Source organism: Bufo bufo, chromosome 9 (genome assembly GCF_905171765.1).
Source record: "Bufo bufo chromosome 9, aBufBuf1.1, whole genome shotgun sequence".
Classification (NCBI taxonomy): domain Eukaryota; kingdom Metazoa; phylum Chordata; class Amphibia; order Anura; family Bufonidae; genus Bufo; species Bufo bufo.
The window spans coordinates 227,351,395-227,369,301 of NC_053397.1; the positions used below are offsets into that span (position 1 = coordinate 227,351,395).

The window sequence follows — 17,907 nt, forward strand, 5'->3', positions numbered from 1 at the left end:
GTGTCTTGCTCCTCGTATCCCGCTCCTCATGTCTTGCTCCTCGTATCCCGCTCCTCGTGTCTTGCTCCTCGAATCCTGCTCCTCGTGTCTTGCTCCTCGTATTCCGCTCCTCGTGTCTTGCTCCTCGTATTCCGCTCCTCGTGTCTTGCTCCTCGTATTCCGCTCCTCATGTCTTCCTCCTCGTATCCCGCTCCTCATGTCTTGCTCCTCATGTCTTGCTCATCATATCCCGCTCCTCATGTCTTGCTCCTCGTATCCCGCTCTTCATGTCTTGCTCCTCATGTCTTGCTCCTTGTATCCCGCTCCTCATGTCTTCCTCCTCGTATCCCGCTCCTCGTGTCTTGCTCCTCATGTCTTGCTCCTCATATCCCGCTCCTCATGTCTTGCTCCTCGTATCCCGCTCCTCGTATCCCGCTCCTCGTGTCTTGCTCCTCGTATCCCGCTCCTCGTATCCCGCTCCTCGTGTCTTGCTCCTTGTATCCCGCTCCTCGTGTCTTGCTCCTCGTATCCCGCTTCTCGTGTCTTGCTCCTCGTATCCCGCTTCTCGTGTCTTGCTCCTCGTATCCCGCTTCTCGTGTCTTGCTCCTCGTATCCCGCTCCTCGTGTCTTGCTCCTCGTATCCCGCTCCTCGTGTCTTGCTCCTCGTATCCCGCTCCTCGTGTCTTGCTCCTCGTATCCCGCTTCTCGTGTCTTGCTCCTCGTATCCCGCTCCTCGTGTCTTGCTCCTCGTAGCCCGCTCCTCGTGTCTTGCTCCTCGTGTCTTGCTCCTCGTGTCTTGCTCCTCGTATCCCGCTTCTCGTGTCTTGCTCCTCGTATCCCGCTTCTCGTGTCTTGCTCCTCGTATCCCGCTCCTCGTGTCTTGCTCCTCGTATCCCGCTCCTCGTGTCTTGCTCCTCGTGTCTTGCTCTTCGTATCCCGCTCCTCGTGTCTTGCTCCTCGTATCCCGCTTCTCGTGTCTTGCTCCTCGTATCCCGCTCCTCGTGTCTTGCTCCTCGTATCCCGCTCCTCGTGTCTTGCTCCTTGTATCCCGCTCCTCATGTCTTGCTCCTTGTATCCCGCTCCTCATATCTTGCGCCTCGTGTCTTGCTCCTCGTGTCTTGCTCCTCGTGTCTTGCTCCTCGTGTCTTACTCCTCGTATCTTACTCCTCGTATCCTGCTCCTCGTGTCTTGCTCCTCGTGTCTTGCTCCTCGTATCCCGCTCCTCATATCTTGCGCCTTGTGTCTTGCTCCTCGTGTCTTGCTCCTCGTATCCCGCTCCTCATGTATTGCTCCTCGTATCCCGCTCCTCGTGTCTTGCTCCTCGAATCCTGCTCCTCGTGTCTTGCTCCTCGTATTCCGCTCCTCGTGTCTTGCTCCTCGTATTCCGCTCCTCGTGTCTTGCTCCTCGTATTCCGCTCCTCATGTCTTCCTCCTCGTATCCCGCTCCTCATGTCTTGCTCCTCATATCCCGCTCCTCATGTCTTGCTCCTCGTATCCCGCTCTTCATGTCTTGCTCCTCATGTCTTGCTCCTTGTATCCCGCTCCTCATGTCTTCCTCCTCGTATCCCGCTCCTCATGTCTTGCTCCTTGTATCCCGCTCCTCATGTCTTCCTCCTCGTATCCCGCTCCTCGTGTCTTGCTCCTCATGTCTTGCTCCTCATATCCCGCTCCTCATGTCTTGCTCCTCGTATCCCGCTCCTCATGTCTTGCTCCTCATGTCTTGCTCCTCGTATCCCGCTCCTCATGTCTTGCTCCTTGTATCCCGCTCCTCATGTCTTCCTCCTCGTATCCCGCTCCTCATGTCTTGCTCCTCGTATTGCTCTTCTCATTTCTCTCTCCTGGTATCTTACTCCTTATATCTCACTCCTATTTTCTTCCTTCTCGTCTCTCGCTCCTTGTGTCTGAGCCACACATTTGCACTTGAATAACACGCAGTGATCCCCTCCCCCCTTTATGTTTTTGTTGCTGTACGGTTCAGGGCGACGGTCCAGTATTTTTGGGGTGATTACCACCAAGGTCACTCCTTTGGGGTCAGCCGCTGTGACTAGCACTGGTGACGTGAAGCCTCGGATTCCTGCACAGAGATGTTCATCCCGGTTGTTTGGCGAATGTCATCGGCGTGAGATCATAAATGGCTTATTCTGAGGCTATTGATTAACCTTTGATTGTGGCCCCGCAGTCAGGTCGTAGCCATGACGGGTGTATTCGTGATATAACTTCCATGTTGTACGCGACATGCGAGGGGCGACATCTTTGCTCCGTGATAATTTTTACGCCGTCTCTTCCTCTTCTTATCTCAGGGTGTGAGCGCCTCCTCTGGATCTGATCGATCTCTGCGCCAACACCAGGAGAAAAACAATTAAAAGGCGATTGATCGGCGCTCGCTGAATATTCATAATGTGACAACCTGACCTTCAGCCAGGCGGCAGGTTGGGGCTCATCCCCTGTGCCGACCTTGAGATCTGAAGAAGACGTCCAGAAATCCTCTGCTGTCACATTCAGGACTCTGGGAAAACTGGGTGCCGTGACCTGTGTGACCTGTAAAGCTGGTGATCACTGTGCCCCAGCTTTCCTGGAATCTGATGGGTATATCCTGAAAGTGGCGGAGACATAAGGATTTGCTTTATTGCGCGCTTTTCTTTGACCAGATATAATTTTGATGTCTTTAAATTATTTCATGTAATGGCATTTATAAGGGTGTGTGGCCCTTTAAGAGACAGTGTAACCTAAAAGGAGGGAAAATGACGCTTTTTACGTAGTGAGCCTGTGAGGTTAGAGACACAGGGAGCCTCATGCCTCAGGTTGCGGAAGGTGCTCTTTTGTGCTGCCAGCTCCTGGTAACATGGTTTTCCGTACGTTGGCGTTTCACATCCGCCGCATTGTTTTGATTTGCGTCTGACGCCGGCCCAGGTCTTGACCGGTGAGAGCTGCGAACAATGAAGACATCAGAAGCTGTTTATCCGCGGGCGGACGTGCCGGTGCGCGCTCCCCTTTGTGTACATAAAGTGTAATTCCAGTGAATTATGAGCAGACTTAATTAGGAGTTTTAATTGCTGATCATCTCCCCCTGGATTAACGCCGTTATCTATTAATTATCTGCACAGCAAAGAGGGAGGCGGCGGCGGCGGAGTCTTACGTCCGCACCACTTAATTATGTGCTAACAGGGAAGTAACAGGCGGCAAATATGCCGTTATTAGCTGTAAATTTCCGGAGACGCTGCGTCCAATCAGCCGCTTCACACGCTCCCGTCCATCTGGTTCCGTCACGTCGTCTCGGCACTTGTACCTGATCTGCTGATGGCGATTGACGCGCTCATGTGTCGCCGTTCCCTGATTCTTCAGTGCAGACGCCATATGTAAGCCATGGGCTTGTAGCTGTGGTTGCCAACTTTGTCGCCATGATGCCCGTCCCGACAACTGACAACAGACGTTTCGGTCATCACCATCTGTTCATTGGGACCCAGCAACCTGTGAAACATTGGGGGAGATTTATCAAGACACATTTATGACGAGTCGCAGGCGATCCCTCCGGCAGTCTGTGTACGTCGGCTCTGAACTGCTGCAGATGTCTGCCCTAATTTGCGCCAGAAAACTAGACTAAATGAAGATAAATTTGTATCTGCTGTTGGCCACGCCCCTTCCGTGTCCTTGCCACTCCCCCTTTTGGGAAAGTGTTGAGGGTGGCGTATATAGAGGCACTTTTCTGGTGCAAAGCAGATAATAAATCTCCCCTATTGTGTTTGTGACGGTGGTTACATCGTAGCCTGAGCTCTGTTCTCCCCATCAAACCCATAACACCCAGCGGGAGGTGAGGGGCATCTACAGGTGGATGGAGCTGACCACAGCAGAGGGAGGGGTCAATGACCTTTATTAACCTGAGCCCTGACCCCCCTTGGCCCCCCTACCCTCTTTTCCCTTCGTTGGCCATCCTGCCCCCCATACTCTGTCTTCTGCTATATATGTGCCTCTGCCCCCAGCTATCCTGCCCTCTGCCTCCCTGCTGTTTTCTCCTGCCCTCTTCACACATCGTCAGTCCTGATTTCTGCCAGACCTCTCTGACCTCAGCCCCCTCCTCTTTCCCCCCTGCCCTCAGCCCTCTCCTCTCTGTCCCCCTGCCCTCAGCCCCCTCCTCTCTGTCCCCCTGCCCTTAGCCCTCTCCTCTCTGCCCTCAGCCCTCTCCTCTCTGTCCCCCTGCCCTCAGCCCCCTCCTCTCTGTCCCCCTGACCTCAGCCCCTCCTCTTTCCCCCCTGCCCTCAACCCTCTCCTCTCTGTCCCCCTGCCCTCAGCCCCCTCCTCTCTGTCCCCCTGCCCCCTCCTCTCTGTCCCCCTGCCCTCAGCCCCCTCCTCTTTCCCCCTTGCCCTCAGCCCCCTCCTCTCCGCACCCCTGACCTCAGCCCCTCCTCTTTGCCCTCAGCCCCTCCTCTTTCCCTTAGCCGCCTCCTCTCTGCCCTCAGCCCCTTCCTCTCTGCCCTCTGCACCCTCCACTCTGCCATCAGAGACAGAGAGGAGGGGGCTGGAGGACAGAGAGGAGGGGCTAAGGGCAGGGGGGTGGAGAGGAGAGGGCTGAGGGCAGGGGGGTGGAGAGGAGAGGGCTGAGGGCAGCCACCTCCTCTCTGTCCCTCAGCCCTCTCCTCTCCACCCCCCTGCCCTCAGACCCCTCCTCTCTGTCCCCCAGCCCCCTCCTCTCCGCACCCCAGCCCTCTCCTCTCCGCACCCCAGCCCTCTCCTCTCTGTCCCCCTGCCCTAAGCCCCCTCCTCTCTGTCCTCAGCCCCCTCCTCTCTGCCCCCCCTGCCCTCAGCCCCCTCCTCTCTGTCCCCCTGCCCCCTCCTCTCTGCCGCCCCTGCCCTCAGCCCCCTCCTCTCTGTCCCCCTGCCCTCAGCCCCCTCCTCTCTGTCCCCCTGCCCTCAGCCCCCTCCTCTCTGTCCCCCTGCCCTCAGCCCCCTCCTCTCTGTCCCCCTGCCCTCAACCCCCTCATCTCTGCCCTCAGCCTTCTCCTCTCTGCCCTCAGCCTTCTCCTCTCTGCCCTCAGCCTTCTCCTCTCTGCCCTCAGCCTTCTCCTCTCTGCCCTCAGCCCTCTCCTCTCTGCCCTCAGCCCCCTCCTCTCTGTCCCCCTGCTTTCAGCCCCCTCCTCTCCGCACCCCTGCCCTCAGCCCCATCCTCTCTGTCCCCCTGCTCTCAGCCCCCTCCTCTCTGTCCCCTCCTCTCTGTCCCCCTGTCCTCACCCTTATCCTCTTTGTCCCTCAGCCCCCTCCTCTCCGCACCCCTGCTCTCAGCCCCTTCCTCTCTGTCCCCCTGCCCCCTCCTCTCTGTCCCCCTGCCCTCAGCCCCCTCCTCTCCGCACCCCTGCCCTCAGCCCCTTCCTCTCTGTCCCCCTGCCCCCTCCTCTCTGTCCCCCTGCCCTCAGCCCCCTCCTCTCCGCACCCCTGCCCTCAGCCCCTTCCTCTCTGTCCCCCTGCCCCCTCCTCTCCGCACCCCTGCCCTCAGCCCCTTCCTCTCTGTCCCCCTGCCCCCTCCTCTCCGCACCCCTGCCCTCAGCCCCTTCCTCTCTGTCCCCCTGCCCCCTCCTCTCTGTCCCCCTGCCCTCAGCCCCCTCCTCTCCGCACCCCTGCCCTCAGCCCCCTCTTCTCTGTCCCCCTGCCCTTAGCACTCTCCTCTCTGCCCTCAGCCCCCTCCTCTCTGTCCCCCTGCCCTCAGCCCCCTCCTCTCTGTCCCCCTGCCCTTAGCCCTCTCCTCTCTGCCCCCTTGCCCTTAGCCCCCTCCTCTCTATCCCCCTGCCCTCAGCCTCATCCTCTGTCCCCCTCCTCTCTGCCCCCCTGCCCTCAGCCCCCTCCTCTCCGCACCCCTGCCCTCAGCCCCCTCCTCTCTGTCCCCCTGCCCTCAGCCCCCTCTTCTCTGTCCCCCTGCCCTTAGCACTCTCCTCTCTGCCCTCAGCCCCCTCCTCTCTGTCCCCCTGCCCTCAGCCCCCTCCTCTCTGTCCCCCTGCCCTTAGCCCTCTCCTCTCTGCCCCCTTGCCCTTAGCCCCCTCCTCTCTATCCCCCTGCCCTCAGCCTCATCCTCTGTCCCCCTCCTCTCTGCCCCCCTGCCCTCAGCCCCCTCCTCTCCGCACCCCTGCCCTCAGCCCCCTCCTCTCTGTCCCGCTGCCCTCAGCCCCCTCCTCTCCGCACCCCTGCCCTTAGCCCCCTCCTCTCTGTCCCCCTGCCCCCTCCTCTCCGCACCCCTGCCCTTAGCCCCCTCCTTTCTGTCCCCCTTCTCTCAGCCCCCTCCTCTCTGCCCCCCTGCCCTCAGCCTCTGTCCCCCTGCTCTCAGCCCCCTCCTCTCCGCACCCTCCTCTCCGCACCCCTGCCCTCAGCCCCCTCCTTTCTGTCCCCCTGCCCACAGCCCTCTCCTCTCCGCACCCTCCTCTCCGCACCCCTGCCCTCAGCCCCCTCCTTTCTGTCCCCCTGCTCTCAGCCCCCTCCTCTCCGCACCCCTGCCCTCAGCCCCCTCCTTTCTGTCCCCCTGCTCTCAGCCCTCTCCTCTCTGCCCCCCTGCACTCTTTCCCTCACCCTGCACCTCCTGTTCTTCTGATTCACATTTAGGGTAGGGGTTGTCGCGGTGCCAGCTCTTTCCTTGGCATCTTTCCTTCTCGCAGACCACCATGAAGCTTCTTCTTTTCTTCCATCTCCTCCTGCCTCCCCCGGACCCCGCGATCCGTATTGTGGCCCTTGCACGCATGATGTCATCCTTTGTACCTAGTGGATCCAGCTCCTTCTTCATCTCCTCTTTCCAAGCAATTTACATTTCAATCTGCGCGGGGCCCGTGCGCCATCGCCCTCCACGCCGGGGGAACCGATTTACAAATTAAACTGGGAAATCTGCTGCCAAGTTGGTGTCTCCGCCGCTATTAACAACTGTATCTTATTATGGCGGAGGACAGCGAGAATATAAACCGCCTGAGTGCGACGGGGAATCGGATTTACCATCGGCTTCATTTATTTATCAGCACAGGAGAGGTGCGGGGTTATCTCTTCTGATCACCAGTGCTCTGATGGGAGTAGTAGTGTTGTAATAATAATGACAGTGAGAGTGGCCGCTGCAGAGATGCAATGAGATATGACACTGTGAAGTAATCGCAGTAGGCGGAGCTACCTCACTATACCACCAAACACATGATCATCATACTGTACATACATCTGATACAGCATGATGACATCATACATGATAGCGCATGACATCATCTGGGGGGTTTGGCCTAAGCAGTCTAAGGATGTTCGGAGATGGTGACATGCACCGGCAGATCCCCCTCAGAGCAGGTAACACGCACACCTACAAATATGAGGTCATATGGTCAGCTTTTTCTTATCTGTCTCTAGGAAAGTTGGGTAACAACAACGCTGGCAGTTTTGACCCATTTGCCTTTCCCAGGGTCTGCAGTGCAGGAAGCTGGGTTATACCCAGAACTAATAATGGTGACTGATGTCAGGTTACAACAGCCAGAACGTGTTCCCGGGAGTCATTTACAACAAGAAAAAGTTTCTTCATTTTTTACTTCCTTGGTGCTGCTGCGAGCAAATCTGGACAGAATGAGTCTTCTTTCCCCCTCTGACAGCTGATTGTATAGCGCCTTCTTACTTTCCCAGCAGAAGGAGTATTCTCCAGCTACACTGCCATGTACTGCAGAGGATCTGCTCCTCCTTACTGGGCAGAAAGTGATTTCTATTGGCTGCCCTACAAGTAACAGAGGATTGGTATGCAGAGGCCTGGCAGTGGGAGAACAACCGAGCATGCATGTCCTTCAGCTCTCAGCTCAGGAGCTGGAATGCACTGAACACCAGGTGGAGCCATACTATGTAAGTAACTGAACACCAGGTGGAGCCATACTATGTAAGTAACTGAACACCAGGTGGTGCCATACTATGTAAGTAACTGAACACCAGGTGGAGCAATACTATGTAAGTAACTGAACACCAGGTGGAGCCATACTATGTAAGTAACTGAACACCAGGTGGAGCCATACTATGTACGGTAATTAAATGAACACCAGGGGGAGCCATATTATGTAAGTAACTAGACACCAAGTAGCGCCATACTGTGTAAGTAACTGAACACCAGGGGGAGCCATACTATGTAAGTAACTGAACACCAGGTGAAGCCATACTATGTAAGTAACTGAACACCAGGTGGAGCCATACTATGTACGGTAATTAAATGAACACCAGGTGGAGCCATATTATGTAAGTAACTAGACACCAAGTAGCGCCATACTGTGTAAGTAACTGAACACCAGGGGGAGCCATACTATGTAAGTAACTGATCACCAGGTGGAGCCATACTATGTAAGTAACAACACCATGTGGCGCCATACTATGTAAGTAACGGATCAACAGGTGGAGCCACACTATGTAAGTAACTGAACACCAGGTGGAGCCATACTATGTAAGTAACTGAACACCAGGTGGAGCCATACTATGTAAGTAACTGAACACCAGGTGGAGCCATACTATGTAAGTGACTGAGCACCAGGTGGAGCCATACTATGTAAGTAAATGAACACCAGGTGGAGCCATACTATGTAAGTAACTGAATACCAGGTGGAGCCATACTATGTAAGTAACTGAACACCAGGTGGAGCCATACTATATAAGTAACAACACCAGGGGGAGCTATACAATGTAAGTAACAACACCATGTGGCGCCATACTATGTAAGTAACGGATCAACAGGTGGAGCCACGCTATGTAAGTAACTGAACACCAGGTGGAGCCATACTATGTAAGTAACTGAACACCAGGTGGAGCCATACTATGTAAGTAAATGAACACCAGGTGGCGCCATACTATGTAAGTAACTGAACACCAGGGGGAGCCATACTATGTAAGTAACTGATCACCAGGTGGAGCCATACTATGTAAGTAACGGATCAACAGGTGGAGCCACACTATGTAAGTAACTGAACACCAGGTGAAGCCATACTATGTAAGTAACTGAACACCAGGTGGAGCCATACTATGTAAGTAACTGATCAGCAGGTGGAGCCATACTATTTAAGTAACTGATCAACAGGTGGAGCCATACCATGTAAGTAACTGAACACCAGGTGGGGACATACTATGTAAGTAACAACACCATGTGGCGCCATACTATGTAAGTAACTGATCAACAGGTTGAGCCATACTATGTAAGTAACTGAACACCAGGTGGAGCCACACTATGTAAGTAACTGAACACCAGGTGGAGCCATACTATGTAAGTAACTGAACACCAGGTGGAGCTATACTATGTAAGTAACTAAACACCAGGTGGAGCCATACTATGTAAGTGACTGAGCACCAGGTGGAGCCATACTATGTAAGTAACAACACCAGGTGGCGCCATACTATGTAAGTAACTGATCAACAGGTGGAGCCATACTATGTAAGTGACTGATCACCAGGTGGAGCCATACTATGTAAGTAACAACACCAGCTGGCGCCATACTATGTAAGTAACTGATCAACAGGTGGAGCCATACTATGTAAGTAATTGCACACCAGGTGGAGCCATACTATGTAAGTAACTGAACACCAGGTGGAGCCATACTGTGTAAGTAACTGAACACCAGGTGGAGCCATACTATGTAATAAGCGTAATAGCAGGTGGAGCCATACTATGTAAGTAACTTAATAGGAGGTGGAGCCATACTATGTAAGTAACTGATCAACAGGTGGAGCCATACTATGTAAGTAACTGAACACCAGGTGGAGCCACACTATGTAAGTAACTGAACACCAGGTGGAGCCATACTATGTAAGTAACTGAACACCAGGTGGAGCTATACTATGTAAGTAACTAAACACCAGGTGGAGCCACACTATGTAAGTGACTGAGCACCAGGTGGAGCCATACTATGTAAGTAACAACACCAGGTGGCGCCATACTATGTAAGTAACTGATCAACAGGTGGAGCCATACTATGTAAGTGACTGAGCACCAGGTGGCGCCATACTATGTAAGTAACAACACCAGCTGGCGCCATACTATGTAAGTAACTGATCAATAGGTGGAGCCATACTATGTAAGTAACTGATCACCAGGTGGAGCCATACTATTTAAGTAAATGAACACCAGGTGGCACCATACTATGTAAGTAAATGAAACAGATCCGGCATCATTGACTTACATTTATTTTGCTGCCGGATGCAGTTTTTTCCATTTCGCTGATCAGTTTTGTCCTCATTGACAATGATTGGGGACAAGACGGAACTGTTTTGGCCCGGTTTTGAGATCCTCTGCTGGGTCTCAAAACTGGAATGACACAAAGCAAGAATGAAAAATCCCTAAGGCTAAGTTCACACTTCAGTTTTTTGGTGAGTTATTTCCATTAGTTATTGTGAGCCAAAATCTGTGGTGAAGCCTTTACAGATATCAGGTATAATGGAAATATCTGCACCTATTCTGTGTTTTTGACTGAAGTGTGAACTCAGCATTACGCTACATTCACACGAACATATTTTGTTTTCGTGTCCGCATCAGTATGTCCTTTCCGTAGCCCCCCAAAAAAGATAGAACGTGTCCTAGTCTTGTCCATTTTGCAGACAAGGATAGGCATTGTTACAATGGATCCGCAAAAAAACTGATGCCATATGGACGTCATCTGTATTTTTTGCGGACCACAAAACACATATGGTCATGTGAATGTAGCCTTATTTGGTTGAAGGTGAAGACAAATAATGAGAAGGAAATAAGGATGAGGCAGACGAGGTTTGTACGACCTCGCGATTCTCGTCATCACACTTGTTATCATCCCCTGAGGACACTTAAATGGGAGGAATTTATTTTGATCAATGACAGGAGCCGCGAGAGCGGCACAAATGTCAGATATGATCTTAATGGCGGCGAAGCTCTGACAACTCACAAACAGTCTACAGTGCTTTACACAGACACCAAATGGTGCTGGGGATCCTGTGTGTGCAGGGGTCACATGTTCATTTACATACATAGTATGGCAAATCCTGGTGTTAAGTTACTTACATAGTATGGCTCCCTCTGGTGTTCAGTTACTTACATGCTATGGTGCCTCCTGGTGATCAGTTACTTACATAGTATAGCTCCACCTGGTGTTCAGTTACTTACATAGTATGGCTCCACCTGGTGTTCATTTACTTACATAGTATGGCTCCACCTGGTGATCAGTTACTTACATAGTATGGCGCCCCCTGGTGTTCAGTTACTTACATAGTATGGCTCCACCTGGTGATCAGTTACTTACATAGTATGGCGCCTCCTGGTGCTCACTTACTTACATAGTATGGCTCCACCTGTTGATCAGTTACTTACATAGTATGGCCCCCTGGTGTTCAGTTACTTACATAGTATGGCACCACCTGGTGTTCAGTTACTTACATAGTATGACTCCACCTGGTGTTCAGTTACTTAGATAGTATGGCTCCACCTGGTGTTCAGTTACTTACATAGTATGGCACCACCTGGTGTTCAGGCATTTACATAGTATGGCTCCACCTGGTGTTCAGTTACTTACATAGTATGGCTCCACCTGGTGTTCAGTTACTTACATAGTATGGCTCCACCTGGTGTTCAGTGACTTACATAGTATGGCTCCACCTGGTGTTCAGTTACTTACATAGTATGGCTCCCCCTGGTGTTCAGTTACTTACATAGTATGGCCCCCTGGTGTTCAGTTACTTACATAGTATGGCTCCACCTGGTGATCAGTTACTTACATAGTATGGCCCCCTGATGTTCAGTTACTTACATAGTATGGCTCCACCTGGTGTTCAGGTACTTACATAGTATGGCTCCACCTGGTGTTCAGTTACTTACATAGTATGGCTCCCCCTGGTGATCATTTACTTACATAGTATAGCTCCCCCTGGTGTTCAGTTACTTTCATAGTATGGCTCCACCTTGTGATCAGTTACTTACATAGTATGGCGCCCTCTGGTGTTCAGTTACTTACATAGTATGGCTCCACCTTGTGTTCAGTTACTTACATAGTATGGCTGTTCCTGGTGCTTACTTTCTTACATAGTATGGCTTCCCCTGGTGTTCAGTCACTTACATAGTATGGCTCCACCTGGTGTTTAGTCACTTACATAGTATGGCTCCACCTGGTGATCAGTTACTAACATAGTATGGCTCCCCCTGGTGTTCAGTTACTTACATAGTATGGCTCCACCTGGTGTTCAGTTACTTACATAGTATGGCTCCACCTGGTGTTCAGTGACTTACATAGTATGGCTCCACCTGGTGTTCAGTTACTTACATAGTATGGCTCCCCCTGGTGTTCAGTTACTTACATAGTATGGCCCCCTGGTGTTCAGTTACTTACATAGTATGGCTCCACCTGGTGATCAGTTACTTACATAGTATGGCCCCCTGATGTTCAGGTACTTACATAGTATGGCTCCACCTGGTGTTCAGTTACTTACATAGTATGGCTCCACCTGGTGTTCAGTTACTTACATAGTATGGCTCCCCCTGGTGATCATTTACTTACATAGTATAGCTCCCCCTGGTGTTCAGTTACTTTCATAGTATGGCTCCACCTTGTGATCAGTTACTTACATAGTATGGCGCCACCTGGTGTTCAGTTACTTACATAGTATGGCTCCACCTTGTGTTCAGTTACTTACATAGTATGGCTGTTCCTGGTGCTTACTTTCTTACATAGTATGGCTTCCCCTGGTGTTCAGTCACTTACATAGTATGGCTCCACCTGGTGTTTAGTCACTTACATAGTATGGCTCCACCTGGTGATCAGTTACTAACATAGTATGGCTCCCCCTGGTGTTCAGTTACTTACATAGTATGGCTCTCCCTGGTGATCAGTTACTTACATAGTATGGCTTCTCCTGGTGCTTACTTTCTTACATAGTATGGCTCCCCCTGGTGTTCAGTCACTTACATAGTATTGCTCTACCTGGTGATCAGTTACTAACATAATATTGCTCCACCTGGTGTTCAGTTACTTACATAGTATGGCTCCACCTGGTGATCAGTTACTAACATAATATGGCTCCACCTGGTGTTCAGTTATTTACATAGTATGGCTCCACCTGGTGTTCAGTTATTTACATAGTATGGCTCTCCCTGGTGATCAGTTACTTACATAGTATGGCTACACATGGTGATCAGTTACTTATATAGTATGGCTCCACCTGGTGTTCAGTTACTTACATAGTATGGCTCCACCTGGTGTTCCGTTACTTACATAGTATGGCTCTCCCTGGTGTTCAGTTATTTACATAGTATGGCTCCACCTGGTGTTCAGTTACTTACATAATATGGCTCCACCTGGTGTTCAGTTACTTACACAGTATAGCGTCACTATGTTTTCAGTACATTCCAGCTCCTGAGCTGAGCGCTGGAGGACATGCATGCTCTGCTGCTCTCCCACTGCCAGGCCTCTGTTTACCGATCCTCTGTTCCTTGTAGGGCAGTCAATAGAAATCACTTTCTGCCCAGTAAGGAGGATCAGACCCTCTGAATTACATTGTAGTGTAGCTGAAGAATACTCCTTCTGAATGGGAAGTAAGAAGGCGCTATACAATCAGCTGCCAGAGGGGGAAGGAGACTCATTCTGTCCAGATCTGCTCGCAGCAGCACCTAGGAGGTAAAAAATGAAGAAACTTTTTCTTGCCTCAGAAATACTAAAATGCTTTTTCAGATTTGTGGTGATTGACTCCCGGCATCACGTTCTGGCTGTTGTAACCTTACATCAGTCAATATTACTAGTTCTGGGTATAACCCAGCTTCCCCAGATTCCTGCAAAGGCAAATGGGTCAAAACTGCCAGCGTGGTTGTCACCCAACTTTCCTAGAGACAGATAAGAAAAAGCTGACCAGATTTGGGGGGGGTGTTCTATGGCTATCAGCGTCTTTTCTGCAGATTATACATCTCTTTACTCCGGGCTCCGTCCACTCTTTGGTTCTGTGTATTTGAATATCTGGATGATGATTTGTACTTTATGTGTGTGATCCTGTGAAATTCCTTTTATCTGGTGTCTGATAATCCAGAACTTCCGGCACTTGTCATGTCAGCGATGATGAGAAGCGGTTACCGATGAAGTGTCTCTGTAGCATTATATCTTTGGATCCTCTCATGTGTCCTGTTGTATTTACTATAACCACCCAGTTATGCGGCACCTGTGCCTGTGACCCTCGGAATTTCTCAGTGTGTTGCCCCTTTTGCCGCAGTGCCCTAACTCTCGTCTCTCTCCCCAGGCGTACAGCTTCGCTATCGGTACTTGGCCGAAGAACGGACTCCTAGACATGAATAAGGGCATGAGCCTGCAGCACATAGGGCGACCCCACAGCGGAATAGGTGAGTGCCGCCACTGCGTGCAGTGTAAGTATGATACATGCAGCTCCATGTCCACCCACCTGCTCAGCTGGCACCCACCACCGTCAGGGTGAGGGTTAATTCTTCTCAGCCTCTCGCCACAAAAACTCTGAAATCAATAGATGTTAAGGAGATGAATTATTCACAGCAGCGTTTAATTAGAGCGCCTGCTCTGGGGGACACCCCCCAGTGTTATTGACAGGACTTGCATTAAAATTTGGTTTGGGCTTGGAGCTGGTATCCATTTAAATGGCGTGTGGGGAGAGCCCTAGAGGTGCCGCCACTGACAGCACCCACGTGACAGCCGCAGCCAGGATATCACTGCACCCTGAAAACCCAAGACCTGACTTCTCCGTTTCATACGTCCATCATTTCGGTTCCAAGTGCACCATTGTGTTGTGGAGTCTCATTGGTTCTGACCGATCCTCACCCTGTGATAGATTTTGGCTCAGCCTCTCGCTCCCTTGTGTTATCCCTCAACCCCATTGTGTTACCCCTGTACCTTATTGTGTTATCCCTCATCCCCATTGTATTACCCCTCCTCCACCTTCATATGGAGTGTGACTGTCAAGCCACAAGCCTGCAGAAAGTTCAGTTTCCACCGCCACCGTTGCGCTCTATCCTCCCTTGGCACCAGGTAAAAGAAGCAAAATAAAATTGTCTTCCCATCCCAGTGTTTAGTTCTGCTCCATCAGGACACCTATTGTCAGTGACTCTGGCTTAGCTGCCTTGTCTGATGGAGTATCTGCTGCTCTCAGATTGGCTGCTGGATATATGAGAAGGACAGACATCACTCCCGTTTTGGTGTGTGGCGGTCAGCGTCTCCAGTGTATCTGTGCTGCTGGCTGAAACCCAGAGTGCGCGGTGTATCTGTTCTGCTGACCCATGGATTGTGCAGTGTATCTGTTCTGCTGACCCTCAGAGTGCACGGTGTATCTGTGCTGCTGACTCCCAGAGTGCGTGGTGTATCTGTTCTGCTGACCCTCGGAGTGCGCGGTGTATCTGTTCTGCTGACCCATGGATTGTGCAGTGTATCTGTTCTGCTGACCCTCGGAGTGCACGGTGTATCTGTGCTGCTGACTCCCAGAGTGCACGGTGTATCTGTGCTGCTGACACCCAGAGTGCGCGGTGTATCTGTGCTGCTGACTCCCAGAGTGCGCGGTGTATCTGTTCTGCTGACCCTCGGAGTGCACGGTGTATCTGTGCTGCTGACTCCCAGAGTGCGTGGTGTATCTGTTCTGCTGACCCTCGGAGTGCGCGGTGTCTCTGTGCTGCTGACACCCAGAGTGCACGGTGTATCTGTGCTGCTGACTCCCGGAGTGCGCGGTGTATCTGTGCTGCTGACTCCCATTTTGCGGTGTATCTGTGCTGCTGACCCTCGGAGTGCACGGTGTATCTGTGCTGCTGACCCTCGGAGTGCACGGTGTATCTGTGCTGCTGACCCTCGGAGTGCACGGTGTATCTGTGCTGCTGACCCTCGGAGTGCGCGGTGTATCTGTGCTGCTGACTCCCAGAGTGCGTGGTGTATCTGTGCTGCTCACACCCAGAGTGCGCGGTGTATCTGTGCTGGTGACACCCAGAGTGCGCGGTGCATCTGTGCTGCTGACTCCCGGAGTGCGCGGTGTATTTGTGCTGCTCACACCCAGAGTGCGCGGTGTATCTGTGCTGCTGACACCCAGAGTGCGCGGTGTATCTGTGCTGCTGACTCCCGGAGTGCGCGGTGTATCTGTGCTGCTCACACCCAGAGTGCGCGGTGTATCTGTGCTGCTGACACCCAGAGTGCGCGGTGTATCTGTGCTGCTGACACCCAGAGTGCGCGGTGTATCTGTGCTGCTGACTCCCGGAGTGCGCGGTGTATCTGTGCTGCTCACACCCAGAGTGCGCGGTGTATCTGTGCTGCTGACACCCAGAGTGCACGGTGTATCTGTGCTGCTGACCCTCGGAGTGCATGGTGTATCTGTGCTGCTGACCCTCGGAGTGCACGGTGTATCTGTGCTGCTGACCCTCGGAGTGCGCGGTGTATCTGTGCTGCTGACTCCCAGAGTGCGTGGTGTATCTGTGCTGCTCACACCCAGAGTGCGCGGTGTATCTGTGCTGCTGACACCCAGAGTGCGCGGTGTATCTGTGCTGCTGACTCCCGGAGTGTGCGGTGTATCTGTGCTGCTCACACCCAGAGTGCGCGGTGTATCTGTGCTGCTGACACCCAGAGTGCGCGGTGTATCTGTGCTGCTGACTCCCAGAGTGCGCGGTGTATCTGTGCTGCTGACACCCAGAGTGCACGGTGTATCTGTGCTGCTGACACCCAGAGTGCGCGGTGTATCTGTGCTGCTGACTCCCGGAGTGCAGGGTGTATCTGTGCTGCTGACTCCCGGAGTGCAGGGTGTATCTGTGCTGCTGACACCCAGAGTGTGCGGTGTATCTGTGCTGCTGACTCCCGGAGTGCGCGGTGTATCTGTGCTGCTGACTCCCGGAGTGCGCGGTGTATCTGTGCTGCTGACCCCCAGAGTGCGCGGTGAATCTGTGCTGCTGACTCCCAGAGTGCGTGGTGTATCTGTGCTGCTGACACCCAGAGTGCGCGGTGTATCTGTGCTGCTGACACCCAGAGTTTGCGTTGTATCTGTGCTGCTGACTCCCGGAGTGCGCGGTGTATCTGTGCTGCTCTGACACCCAGAGTGCGTGGTGTATCTGTGCTGCTGACACCCAGAGTGCGCGGTGTATCTGTGCTGCTGACACCCAGAGTGCGCGGTGTATCTGTGCTGCTGACACCCAGAGTGCGCTGTGTATCTGTGCTGCTGACACCCAGAGTGCACGGTGTATCTGTGCTGCTGACCCCCAGAGTGCGCGGTTTATCTGTGCTGCTGACACCCAGAGTGCGTGGTGTATCTGTGCTGCTGACACCCAGAGTGCGCGGTGTATCTGTGCTGCTGACACCCAGAGTGCGCGGTGTATCTGTGCTGCTGACACCCAGAGTGCGCGGTGTATCTGTGCTGCTGACTCCCGGAGTGCACGATGTATCTGTGATGCTGACCCTCGGAGTGCACGGTGTATCTGTGCTGCTGACACCCAGAGTGCGCGGTTTATCTGTGCTGCTGACTCCCGGAGTGCGCGGTGTATCTGTGCTGCTGACACCCAGAGTGCGCGGTGTATCTGTGCTGCTGACACCCGGAGTGCGCGGTGTATCTGTGCTGCTGACCCCCAGAGTGTGCGGTTTATTTGTGCTGCTGACACCCAGAGTGCGCGGTGTATCTGTGCTGCTGACACCCAGAGTGCGCGGTTTATCTGTGCTGCTGACACCCAGAGTGCGCGGTGTATCTGTGCTGCTGACACCCAGAGTGCGCGGTTTATCTGTGCTGCTGACTCCCGGAGTGCGCGGTGTATCTGTGCTGCTGACCCCCAGAGTGTGCGGTGTATCTGTGCTGCTGACCCCCAGAGTGCGCGGTGTATCTGTGCTGCTGACCCCCAGAGTGCGCGGTGTATCTGTGCTGCTGACACCCAGAGTGCGCGGTGTATCTGTGCTGCTGACCCCCAGAGTGCGCGGTGTATCTGTGCTGCTGACACCCAGAGTGCGCGGTGTATCTGTGCTGCTGACACCCAGAGTGCGGGTGTAT

General features: G+C 52.8%; 1 protein-coding gene across 1 annotated transcript in view; it reads left to right on the forward strand.

Moving 5' to 3' along the window:
* The window catches only part of ERI3 (ERI1 exoribonuclease family member 3), a 275,711-nt gene that overhangs the window by 134,176 nt on the left and 123,628 nt on the right, over window positions 1-17,907 (forward strand). The window contains exon 7 of the mRNA XM_040407389.1: window positions 14,182-14,281. Within this exon, the coding sequence (XP_040263323.1) occupies window positions 14,182-14,281 (100 nt within the window). The remainder of the gene's footprint in view (window positions 1-14,181; window positions 14,282-17,907) is intronic.